The sequence below is a fragment of the Fundulus heteroclitus genome, unplaced genomic scaffold (assembly GCF_011125445.2).
Source record: "Fundulus heteroclitus isolate FHET01 unplaced genomic scaffold, MU-UCD_Fhet_4.1 scaffold_158, whole genome shotgun sequence".
In the NCBI taxonomy this organism is placed as follows: Eukaryota; Metazoa; Chordata; class Actinopteri; order Cyprinodontiformes; family Fundulidae; genus Fundulus; species Fundulus heteroclitus.
The window spans coordinates 183,948-197,525 of record NW_023396570.1 but is presented as its reverse complement, the minus strand read 5'-3'; the positions used below and the strand labels follow the sequence as shown (position 1 = coordinate 197,525).

The following is a 13,578-nucleotide window of genomic DNA, read 5'->3' as shown; positions in this document are numbered from 1 at the left end:
GCAACATTTAGTTAGTCGTGCATGATGTAGTACCTTTCAGGGCTCATAAGACAGGATGTTTCAGCACTATTTATGTGCACAAAACATGTAGAATGGTATAATGGTTATTGTTTAAACAGTAGTCATACATCAATAGGAACTATTGTTACATCCCCACTATGCCACAATAAACGACTTTATTATCTTTAACAACAGTTTTTCAGGGATAAACAACAAATTGTTTCCATAGGCAAACTTTGGTCTCCTGTCCATCCCAGGGACGCACATCCCTGCAGACTCAGACCAAACTCAGATCAGGGTCACCTAAGAAGAATCTAAAGCGCCCCTAGTGGATGGACGCCTTACTGCAGCCGGTCTAGCTCCAACCAACAGCTACTTTCTCAGGTCACGTCGTCAGGAAAAATTTGCTCTTATGCAAAAAAGATCTTGGGCCCCAAGCTTCAGGGGCCTCAGGCAGGGAAGGTCTGAACAGCAGGAACAGTGTTGGATTTATCATTAGGAAATTAAAGCAAGGTCATACAAACAGCTGATGTAGGGTATAATCATGTCATCACCTCCCTCACATGAGGGAGTTGATGACATGATTATAGCTTGAAAACGTGAATCTAACACCTGAAAAGTAAAAAAAAAAATTAAAATCCAAACCTTGCAGAAAAAGTTCAGTAAATATTTACTTTGATAAAGATTATGTCTACTGTTCACTCAGCACCGTCTCCACACTGTAGAAATTGTCACTATTTATTTAACGGCCGTTTTGAAATTAAAGACATCAGAAATGGTTCATAAATAACAATTGAATCAATTTTAAGGCAAGCGTAACATTTAACAACCTGAATGAGACGTTTCTGTTAAAACAACATTCAGCAGTGCATAAAGCAGCCATTTGATCCATTACCAGGAGAAGCAGAGGAACCAGCGGGTCGGCCCTGAGACCTGAAGTTCTCCTCAGCATGAAGTCAGATAATAACCAGTTAGCTGCTGCTGAAGGCAACTAGAGCTGCACAGTGAGCCACAGCGGTTCTGCAGAGTGAAATAAGGCATCGCACCCATCAGGCAGATGTGTTCAGTGATGATGAAGATGAAATCAGGACACATTTGAAGGTTTAAATACAAAAACTTCTAAAAGTAACAATACTGTAACAGGATCCTGACATTCAGTCTAAAGCTTTACAGAATAACGAGGCAACAAGTCCAGCCTGGAACGACTTCTAGAGCAGATCTGGACCAGCTGAGGTTCTGCTGGAGGACAGAAACGCTTGATGGCAGAGTTCAGGTTTGATGCTGCAGGCTGATGAGGAGGAGGAGGAGGAGGAAGAGGAGGAGGAGGATGATGTTGGTCCTGATGAGGAGGAAATCCTCAGTAAGGCTCTGAAATTTGTCTCATCATCAGCAGCAGCAGCATTTAGGAAGATTTGTTGCTGTGGTTCTGCAGAACTTCACTTTACCTGCAGATCAAACTGGACTCAACTAAGCTGATGAGTCTGGAGGCATTAAACTCTGATGAGGTCCTGCTGCTGCTCCAGGAGGCTGGTTTGGATTTGATTTATGTTTTTTAAAGATTTTACAGATAAAAAAAACAACAATAGCAACAAATATGGCAGCTACCGACAGACCAACAATCAGTCCATCCTTGTTCTTGTCATCAGGCTCCCCTGTAGAACAGAACCAGAGAAATCTCATCAGTGAGGTCAGAGGGGACTGAAGAACATCCTCTGCTCTCTGAAAGCTGCACTAAGGCCAGCTGCTTCCTACAGAGTCTCATCATCATCAGAAAACCTCTGACCAGAGGAGCTTTCTAGAAAAGTGTTGGTGTAAAAACTCTGAGTTTGGAGAAATTCTGGATTTGTTTTTAAAAACAGAAAACAGAAAGAAAATGTAAATTGAGTATACCTCCATGGTAACAGGCTTTTCCTCTACAAACGGGGTTTCTCCTGGCTGGGCTGAACTGCTCTACCACATGGTTTCACTTTCACAGACTTTTTGATTTTAGAGCAGAACTATGTGTGGATCAGAGGAGTTATTTTCTGACCTACAGGATGTGCTGTTACTCTCAGGTAACATGGTTTCAAGTTAAACATCTTTTGCTGTTTAGCAATGGTCGCACATAACTATGACGCTCAAACAAGCAAGAGCAAAACCAGGAAAGATAAACAATGAATGAGCAGCATTTCTTCTAAAAACAGTAATCTCCTCAACAATGACTGCTTTCTTCATGCAGAGAACCGGGGAACCGTTTCCTCAGCATTAGTACTCGTATCTTCCAGGAGAACCTGACCTCAGATCCTCATCCTGCAGAGAGTCAGATTCAGCCAGCTAACCTCGGTTTAACGTCATCAGGAGCATAAAACACACAGACATTATTTCACCTCAGATCGTGTCGTAAATTTCCACTGGAATTTTATTTTCATGAGTTTGAACCTTTATGCTTTAAAGGTGCAGGGGCTGTTATATAACGTTTCACAATTTGTACACAAGTAGCTCACTCTGGTTACAAGTTTGTCTGACTTGCATGTTTTTGGTGTATTTCGGCCTTTACACACCTATACGCAGATCAGTAGGACATCTGGGGTTAAGTGCCTTGCCCAGAGGCATATCTGCATATGACATTCAAACCCACAACATTCCCATTATAAGACAACTACTCAGTGCACTGATCCACAGCCCCCCTCCCACTCCACACAGAACTAAATATCACATCACATGAATTACAGTTAATGATAGAAACTCATGACATGTCACAACTTTAGGGGAAAAGACTGATAGACTTATAGTTCCTTCAAATAATCTGTTACCATGGTGATATATTTCATTTACACTTAGCTCTCTCTCTGCAATAGAAAACTCAGGATTTTCCAAACGCAGGGTTAAATTACTCCAAGCTCTCAGATAAACTAGTTTCTGGACCCTCTGGATGTTTCACTCTGAAACTAAAAGACAGCAACTCACCTGGAGGAGGAACTACATCCAGGTTTATGTAGAGAACCGTCTCTCTCCTGCTGTTTGTTTCTGTCTGGACGACTAGACACTCATATGTTCCTCTGTCATCAGTAGAGACGTTCTTCAGAACCAGAGACACGTCTCCTGCCTTAATCTGTCCCTCCTTCAGATCCACTCGGTTCCTAAAGGATGGATGCTGGTTTTCTAGATCAAACTGGTTATTTCTGTGGAGTAGAACATATTTTGACCCCAGATCTTTTCTGGTCCACTCTACACCAACAACAGGGTTACTGTGAGGAGTTCTACACGTCAGAATGACGTTCTGTCCAGGTTCTGCTGTCATGTTTGTTGGGTCTGTAGGAGAGAAACAGAGCAGAGAGGTCAGAGGTCATTTATTAAACTGTTGGATATTAACCAAACAAACCTGATGGAAGAAGAAGAAGCTTTTAACATTAAATCATTAATACTTTAAAGACCTCCCATCAGTCTGAAGGCCAGAGCAACACAACATTCAGGACTGTGAACTGCTGAAACCCAAAATGGACACTACACCACACTCGAATCCCAGAATGCACTTGCACATACAAAGACAGTCAAGCACGCAAAGCTGCCATTTAATGAAAAACACATTTTTATAAAGAAATTCATCAAAAACAGTCTAGATCTGTGGTTTAAAGTGATTTTCTTCAGATGGATCCAATTCCTGCTCTTCATCAGTTTTATCTGTTCCTCTTTCTTCTCTCATTGTGACCGACATATTTAGCTACAATTGCGCCAGCAGCAAACAGCGACAAAGACCATTGATGAGAACATAGATGGTTTACATCAACAATCAAGTTATCTTTGAACCGAACATTTTTTCCAGCGATACTTCACCTGCAGAGGCAAACGAGATGAAGAAGAGGGAAGTCAGTTTCAACAGCAGCGAGGTCGTCGCTAAATGGTTCATTTCCGGGTTTCTAGCGTCCCAAAGTTTCATGTATTTATCTTAAATCAATAATATGATTTTAACTCAACAGTTTAATTTGGCACTCTGAACCTAATTAGATGAGCTATTTGTGGGGCCACCAACAAAGAAAATACAGCTCTAACACCCCGATAACTGACCTCGCCGTTAGATACGGAAGAAGGAGGAGCTGGATGAAGACAACGGTGCGTCCCGTTTTTTCTCGACCTCCGAGTCAGAAAATGTTACTGGAACAAACCTTAAAGTCGGTTTACGAGTGTGAAAGTCGGTGTAAGAGGATGGTACTGCATTCATGATGGCTGCTACTAGCAGCAATATTGAGGAAAACCTCACACTATGACTACTTTTATTAGCTTTTTATTCTTTATGCAACATTTAGTGAGTTATACAGGTGCTACAACTCAGTGTTCATCAGACGGGACGTTTCAGCTCCGTTTATTTGCACAAAATACCGCCTAGAACCGCGTTACTGTCATTGTTATTGTTTTAACAGTAGTCTTTGCTAATCCAGTAATGAAGGATCACCACCTACTGTTTAATCTTTCATGTTCAGCACGACTTCTAAAAAGTGGCTGGTGAGACCAGTATAAAAATGATTGTTGCATAACAGACTGAAAATCCACACAAACGTTTGACCTGACGTGAAAATGTGTAGCAGCCACAGCAACTATTTGATCAATAATACCAAACAACCAAACACTAAAACCACCCAAATCCACTGAAAACTCTGATTTAGAGACTAAAAGACAACAACTCACCTGGAGGAGGAACTACATCCAGGTTTATGTAGAGAACCGTCTCTCTGTTGTAGTTTGTTTCTGTCTGGATGACTAGACGCTCATATGTTCCTCTGTCATCAGTCGAGATGTTCTTCACAGTCAGGGACACGTCTCCATCCTTAATCTAGTCTGTAGGAGAGAAACAGAGCAGAGAGGTCAGAGGTCATTTATTAAACTGTTGGTTATTAACCAAACAAACCTTAGAAGAAGCTGCTGCCTGTTACATTAAATCATTGATACTTTCTGCCTGTTACATTAAACCATTGATACTTTCTGCCTGTTACATTAAACCATTGATACTTTCTGCCTGTTACATTAAACCATTGATACTTTCTGTCTGTTACATTAAACCATTGATACTTTCTGCCTGTAACATTAAACCATTGATACTTTCTGCCTGTTACATTAAACCATTGATACTTTCTGCCTGTAACATTAAACCATTGATACTTGCTGTCTGTTACATTAAATCATTGATACTTTAAAGACCTCCCACCAGTCTGAAGGCCAGGGGACCACAACATTCATGTTTCACCATTAATGTCAGCCTGCAGTGACCTGATCTGCAACTTGTTAGTTTAGAGTTCAGATGCAAATGAAACGCACCAAAACATCTACGACGTGCTTCAAAAATGGAAATAAACTATGTAAATATAAAAGTAGCTTTGGCCCAGAGGTCACCCAGCCAGCCTCTTATAAAACTTAAAAGATGTTAAAGGTTAATTCTTCCAAAGTTAAACCAGTCCTGTCACCTAACCATACCTCTGTCTGCTGTCTGTCGATTGAAGACGGTCACTTTGGATGAGGGAAACTTATTTGCGCGGCGGCGGTCCTTGCAGCTGTGTTACCTCTACTACTGGACGTGCGGAAACCACTGTAACGCTAATTGGTTCCGCCATGACGCGAAGCGTCCGAATGCGTGCGTTTCAAGAGTGAGATTTTCATTGTAAGATTGAGATTTTCAAAGTAATGCGTGTGCAATTAATGAAATGCGTGTGTCACACGGTCAATGCGTGAGAGTTGAGAGCTATGCCTAAAACTGATGTTAGAACTCCACCTTTTTACTACTTTTAGTTAAAATGTGCTGGATTTACACTAAGAACATGAAGCTTCCATCAATTTCTAAATAATTGTGATATAGTTTTTACTTTTTACTCTCAGCGCTTCTTTAGAACCACCTTTAGGTCAGACTAGCCTAAATGTTTACCAATACAGTAGGACTACCAACTCTCCCACTAGCGCCTCCAGGTCTCTGCTGCCGCAGACTAGACAGCTGAACAGCTTTACCTCCAGATTAATGTCTGATCCAGTCATCATTAAGTCCACATCCAGCAGGGAGTCGTCTCTCCAGCTCCTCCGTGTCTCTGCAGTGTTGCTGGAGTGCAGACAGTCCGTGGCGGCTTCAGGACCTCCATGTTGCGACGTGGTGGTAGTCACTCTTCCCGTTAGCCGAAGCTAATGCTAGGCGACACTCACTGTGATCCAGGCCGAGTCCACGCCGCGGCCACCGTGTTTTATTCTTGTTATTTCCTGTCTTGTTCTTGCTCAAAGAGCCTGATGTTGTTGAACAATAACCCAAATGGGTCAGAACTTCATTATTATCGGAAAACTACAAACAGCTCGGTCAGGATACCAACTGCTGTCGGGTAATTCCGACACAGTAACACGTCCGAGTGCAACATTCATATACAATAGTTCCTATTGTTACATCACCACTATGCTACAATAAAGGAGTTTATTATCTTTAACAAGAGTTTTTTCAGGGATGAACAAAACAAAGTGTTTCTTCAGGCAAACTTTGGTCTCCTGTCCATCCCAGGGACGCACATTCCTGCAGACTCACACCAAACTCAGATCAGGGTCAATAATCTAAAGCGCCCCTAGTGGATGGAGGCCTTACTGCAGCATGTCTGGCTCCAACCAACAGCTACTGTCTCACGTCACGTCATCAATAAAATTTGCTCTGAGATGTTGGGCCTTAAGCTTCAGGGGCCCCAGGCAGGGAAGGTCTGAACAGCAGGAACAATGTTGGATTTATTATTAGGAAATGAAAGTAGCGTCATACAAACAGCTGATGAAGGCTCAGAAACCTGAAACAACTTCAAGGTTTCTCATTTTCTAACAAGTTGGAGTTGATGACATGATTATGGTTAGAAAACATAAATAAAAAACCTGAAAAGTTAAGAAGAAAAAAAACTTACAGAAAAAGCTCAGGAAACATTTACTTTAATAAAGATTATTTTTACTGTGCACTGAGCGCTGTCTCCACACTGTAGAATGTGTCACTATTTATTTAACGGCCATTTGGAAATTATAGACATCAGAAATGGTTCATAAATAACAATTTAATGGATTTTAAGGCAAGCGTAACATTTAACAACCTGAATGAGACGTTTCTGTTAAAACAACATTCAGCAGTGCATAAAGCAGCCATTTGATCCATTACCAGGAGAACCAGAGGAACCAGCGGGTCGGCCCTGAGACCTGAAGTTCTCCTCAGCATGAAGTCAGATAATAACCAGTTAGCTGCTGCTGAAGGCAACTAGAGCTGCACAGTGAGCCGCAGCGGTTCTGCAGAGTGAAATAAGGCATCGCACCCATCAGGCAGATGTGTTCAGTGATGATGAAGATGAAATCAGGACACATTTGAAGGTTTAAATACAGAAACTTCTAAAAGTAACAATACTGTAACAGGATCCTGACATTCAGTCTAAAGCTTTACAGAATAACGAGGCAACAAGTCCAGCCTGGAACGGCTTCTAGAGCAGATCTGGACCAGCTGAGGTTCTGCTGGAGGACAGAAACGCTTGATGGCAGAGTTCAGGTTTGCTACTGCAGGTTGAGGAGGAGGAGGAAGAGGATGATGAGGATGATGAGGATGAGGAGGAGGAAGAGGATCCTGATGAGGAGGAAATCCTCAGTAAGGTTCTGAAATGTGTCTCATCATCTTCAGCGTTTAGGAAGATTTGTTTGCTGTGGTTCTGCAGAACTTTACTTTACCTGCAGATCAAACTGGACTCACAGGTCATCTGATGAGTCTTGAAGCATTAAACCCAGCTGATTTCCTGCTGCTGCTCCAGGAGGCTGGTTTGGATTTGATTTCTTTTTACGTTTTTTATGGATATAAACAACAACAGCAACAATAGCAATTATAATTATGGCAGGTACCACCACTCCAACCCATAGTCCATCAGGTCCACCTTCTTTGCCGTCATCAGGCTCCCCTGTAGAACAGAACCAGAGAAATATCATCAGTGAGGTCAGAGGGGACTGAAGAACATCCTCTACTCTCTGAAAGCTGCACTAAGGCCAGCTGCTTCCTACAGAGTCTCATCATCATCATCATCATCAACATCATCAGAAAACCTCTGACCAGAGGAGCTTTCTAGAAAGTGTTGGTGTGAAAACTCTGAGTTTGGAGAAATTCTAGATTTGCTTTTAAAAACAGAAAGAAAATGTAAACTGAGTATATCACCATGGTAACAGGCTTATCCTCTACAAACGGGGTTTCTCCTGGCTGGGCTGAACTGCTCTACCACATGGTTTCACTTTCACAGACTTTTTGATTTTAGTGCAGAATTATGTGTGGATCAGAGGAGTTATTTTCTGACCTACTGGGTGTGCTGTTACTCTCAGGTAACATGGTTTCAAGTTAAAAATTCTCTGCTGTTTAGCAATGGTCGCACATAACTATGACGTTCAAACAAGCAACAGAAAAACCAGGAAGGAAAAACAATGAACCAGCAATTTTTATTCTAAAGTCATTAATGTCCTCAGCACTGATCGCTTTCTTCAGGCAGATAGGCAGAGAACCGCTTCATCAGCATAATTAGAGACACTCGTCTCTTCCAGGAGAACCTGACCTTAGATCCTCATCCTGCAGAGAGTCAGACTGTCAGATTCACTCAGCTAACCTCAGTTTAACGTCATCAGGTGCATAAAACACACAGAACTTATTTCACCTCAGTCAACATGAAGATGGCGTCACTTCCAGATTTTAGTTCTGAGATAAATAGATTGCATCATTCTTCCTCCAAGGTACAAATATAAAGGTACCTTAAGGTACTCAAGACATTCATGCGTGATTTCCTTCATCGCTTTGAATAAAAGGAGAGTTATTGTCTCTAATTATTTTCCAGTTATATGACATCATCCTCAGCCACTGAGTTTATTTCACACCCAGGAATGAAATGCAGTGCATTCTGGGAGTTATTCACCCGTTCCTTTGTTCTCTGTAATCTGGCTCACTTCCTTATTCTCTGATGGCTGGGCCCAACATCACTAAAAGCAAAAACACACCGGATGCATCCGACTGTTCACGCTCTGATCAGACTTCCTCAGAACACACCGTCTCTGATCAGAGGTTCCACCTGCTGACCAGCGGACCCAAGAATATTTAACAGAAATCCTGACAGCATAAACACAAATTCACAATTTAGATGATGTACCTCAATGTATAAAAAACTTTTGTAAAAGAAAAAGTTGAAAATGATACAAGCATTTTAGTATTTGCCCATTTGTAGGAAAATATCCACAAACTAGGGTTTACTATCAGAACCGTACATTAATCAAACATTAAACACATTCTTGGATAAGAGTCCAGGAAACAAACAGCATACTGGGTGTTAACATCGTGACATTCAACCATCTGTGACTGTGTCAATTGAGTTTAATACCTTATGTCTCACTTTGCATTGCAAATCCAACTTTTCCAGGTTGAGTTCACCACCAACGGTTGGTCCCAATAATGCTGTTTTTTTTTCAACACGGGTGGAAAACATATATCAGAAGCACTTTTGGTTTTTGGGTGGTGTAGTTCTTTTGACTCACATTATAGTTTAAGTTTCTTGGAAAAACACGGGAAAAAAAATAGCGGCGTCAATCCTAGATTTTTTATGTTCTATTTTATTTTTTTGGCATTGATCCTAGTTTATTTTGCCTTCTATTTGTTTACTCCCATTAATATTTAATCCTGTACCATCCCAATCACATGATCTTTACTAATGCTGACACGGATCCCGAAACCTGTGACTTGCAGAGTTCCTGAAAAATGTCAGCCTCTACTGCAGACTTAGACATGGATCAGGTTGATTTGAGTTATTCTGACTCACATTTCTGAATATGAGAGGATGTAAATGTGACGCTTTGTTAAAATATCACTTGGTCTTTTCATTTACAAAAAATGTTTCCACCATAATCACAGGAGGAAAACCCACTGCTACTGGGGTGACAGCACTGTGACAGCCATGCAAACTTTATCTATCAAAATGTGGCAGCGTTAGCGCTGCTGAAGGACATCGTATCCTGTCCTTCAGCCATATAATGATGAGTGGGTCATTATCCGGTTTAGATAGTCCAGGGCAGTCAATGTTGAACTAGTTCCAGCATTACTGAGGGAAACTAGGAGGAACCGTGTGTCCACAATGCCGTTTCAACTTCTAACTCTGCTTCAGTCTCTGCAACCAGACCTTTTGAGAGGGAACTGATTGACAGGTCAGGTAGTTAACATCCCAAGCTGTCCAAGACTGCCCCCTGGCACAATTTCTGCCATGTTGTTCAGATAAATAGAAGTCCCCTAAACTGTGCTGGAGAATCCATCGTACAATGTTAGAACTGACGTGACGCCTTCTATCAATCAATCTTGGTGGCTCGTCTGTAACTGACCAAGCAGCAACCGTGCAATTTGTCCCAAAGTTAAACGGCCCATACTTGTGTTTAATATGTAAATTTGACTGTCAATTCCATGACGACTACCCTATGCACTGAGAGACCCCCCTCTGTCGTTCTAGTTCAGGGGGAAATCACTTTATCTATTGGTTGTCCCACATGACTATCATTCTGACCCAATGATTTAACAGCATTCTGCAGGCTCTTTCCTTATTAGTTTCTGCTTGCTGACTGCGCATGGACTCTCTAGTGTTCATGTATCCCGTTAGCCTTGCAGTTAGCTTAGCGGTTAGCTGTTCGTTGTAGCTCCATTGCTCTCATTGTTGACTTTGAACATGGCTGAGAGTCACATGAACCAAACCACGTTCATGTTTATGAGAAGAAGAGGAGGCCTTAACAGAAAGAAATAAGACCAGAGTGGATTTGAGAGATTTTTTTCATGTGATCCCCTGAGGAGCAGGTAGAGCAGGTAAGACAATCTTGCACATGTAAAGTTAATCAAAAAGGGACTTGAGGAAACTTGTGGAAAAATCACTGACTATCTTTAATGTTGGAAAGTCATGACATCTAGCTGCTTGAGGGGACAGAGACTGGTAGGTTTATCAAATGTGATGTTTCACTCTATTGAAATCAACAACCAGGCAGCTGCTGGAAACTCTGAATCAAAAACTAAAAGGCAACAACTCACCTGGAGGAGGAACTACATCCAGTTTTATGTAGATAACCGTCTGCCTCCTGCTGCTTGTTTCCGACTGGGAGACTCGACACTCATATGTTCCTCTGTCATCAGTCACCACGTTCTTCACAGTCAGGGACACGTCTCCATCCTTAATCTGTCCCTCCTGCAGATCCACCCGGTTCTTAAAGGATGGATGCTGGTTTTCTAGATCAAACTGGTTATTTCTAAAGAGAATAACATATTCTACCCCCAGATCAGTTCTGTCCCACTCTACAACAATAACAGGTTTAATGTCAAGAGCTCTACATGGCAGAGTGACATTCTGTCCAAGTTCTGCTGTGATGTTTCTCTGATCTGCAGGAGAAAAACAGAGGAGAGAGGTTAGAGGTCATTGATTACAACACTGTGAAAGAAACATTCAATGGTTCCTGCAGTACAAGAGTGAGTGACGCAGCACCATTTACGGCACAGTACTTCTTGGCGAATCACTCCTCAGCAGCAGTTTTCTGTGTGTCCACTAGGTTCATTCCCATCTGAACCTAGGGGACATCCTGGGATGTGGGGACCGAGCAGAGACTTAATGAGTCTGCACGTCACTTAGAACCATAGGCTGCCAACCAGGAACCCATCATAACATCACAGGGTCAGAGACATCATCAATGGAAGAATCCTGGAGGGATTTAATGTCAGAGATTCTGCTGACCTGCTGGCACATGATGACAACCAGAGCTTTTCAGAAGGAGCTGACTGGAAGGTTTGGTTGTTAGCATACTGAAGACATCCCAAACCTTCCTCCTGAGATGAACTAATCTATGTTGTTCAGATACAGAGAAGTTCCCTAAACTGTGGATCATTTGCAGCAAGGGGCCCATTTCCAAATGTAAGCTATGACTGAGCTCACATTCTGTTCATCTCCAGATTATGTTATACTATCATAATTAGAATTATTCTGTTTAAAGTGTCGATGGCTGACTGATCAGTCTTCCAGCAGTTCCAACGCTGTCATTGTTAGGACTGACAGATCTGTTACCATGGTTATTTGGTGCGTGATGGTGTCTTCTGGGACTTTATGCTGCTGTGCATATGTGTAAGAGTAAAGACAAGGCGGCCTTAGATACACGTGAAGCTGCTCTAACTTCTCTGTGTCTACGCATCGTTTTAGACATCTGAATTTTTTGTCACAGCTTTCAACTTTGCTCTATGACCCCTGGTCAGAAGATGCTCCTTCTGAGTCATATATTACATCAAAATCTCCTTTATAATGTTACATTGACTAAATCTATATGCTGCTTCTCTAATCATACTGACCAAAGCACTTCACACTATAGCTACATTCACCCAGTCAAACATAATTACCCACACAGATCCATAAACAGATCAGTAAGTGCCTTGCCCAGGGGCACATTGGCATGTGACAGCTGGAATCAAACCCACAACATTCCAATTGCAAAACAACTGCTCTACCACAAAGGGACTGGTAGGTTTAGTTTCTTCCCAGAATCTGTTACCATGGTGATATTTTTACATTCGAACTTCACTCTCTTACTAGAGTGGAAAACTCGGGGTTTTCAAACTCAGAGTTAAAATACTCTGAGCTCTCAGATAAACTAGTTTCTGGACCCTCTGGATGTTTTACTCTGACATCAACAACCAGGCAGCTGCTGGAAACTCTGATTTAGAGACTAAGAGACAACAACTCACCTGGAGGAGGAACTACATCCAGGTTTATGTAGAGAACTGTCTGCCTCCTCCTGTTTATTTCTGTCTGGACGACTAGGCACTCATATGTTCCTCTGTCATCAGTGGAGACGTTCTTCAGAACCAGGGACACGTCTCCATCCTTAATCTGTCCCTCCTTCAGATCCACCCGGTTCTTAAAGGATGGATGCTGTTTTTCTAGATCAAATTGGTTATTTCTGTAGAGAAGAACATATTCTGACCCCAGATCAGTTCTGTCCCACTCTACACCAACAACAGGTTTACTGTCAGGAGTTCTACATGGCAGAGTGACGTTCTGTCCAGGTTCTGCTGTGATGTTTGATGGATCTGTAGGAGAGAAACAGAGCAGAGAGGTCAGAGGTAATTTATTAAACTGTTGGTTATTAACCAAACAAACCTGATGGTAGAAGAAGAAGCTGCTGCCTGTTACATAAAACCATTGAAACTTTAAAGACCTCCCATGAGTCTGAAGGTTTGACTGTCATTTTTACCAATACAGTAGGCCTACAGACTGGACTACAAATCCCAGAATGCACTTGCACATACAAGACAGTCCTGTTGCATTCGATATGCACCGGAAAACAAAACTAGGAGCTTAGAATGGGGTAAACAAGAGTAAAAAGCCTTCCAGTTAACACAGTCGGAAAATTCAGGATTCCAAAATAAAAACAAAAGGTTAGGATTACAATATGGCTTCTTACAAATATACTTTAAAGCTGGACTTTCCACACGCAAATGTACGGTTCAGAGTTGTAGACGCTACATGTAACACTGATTTTAGACACACTCTTACAACTGTGTCTTGTAAAATAAATGTTTTATCAGCTAGC

At 41.8% G+C, this 13,578-nt stretch overlaps 1 protein-coding gene across 2 annotated transcripts in view; it reads right to left on the bottom strand.

Annotated features, from left to right (window-relative positions):
* The window catches only part of LOC118556166 (T-cell surface protein tactile-like), a 35,509-nt gene that overhangs the window by 16,934 nt on the left and 4,997 nt on the right, over nucleotides 1-13,578 (bottom strand). Inside the window, exons 2-4 of one of the 2 annotated variants that reach the window (XM_036129338.1) lie at nucleotides 12,731-13,075; nucleotides 11,039-11,383; nucleotides 6,894-7,907 (exon numbers count right to left, since the gene is read on the bottom strand). In XM_036129338.1, the coding sequence (XP_035985231.1) occupies nucleotides 7,702-7,907; nucleotides 11,039-11,383; nucleotides 12,731-13,075 (896 nt within the window). In that variant the 3' untranslated portion in view covers nucleotides 6,894-7,701. Of the gene's footprint in view, nucleotides 1-6,893; nucleotides 7,908-11,038; nucleotides 11,384-12,730; nucleotides 13,076-13,578 lie in introns of those variants that run through there. The other variant, XM_036129339.1, reaches the window with a different exon arrangement.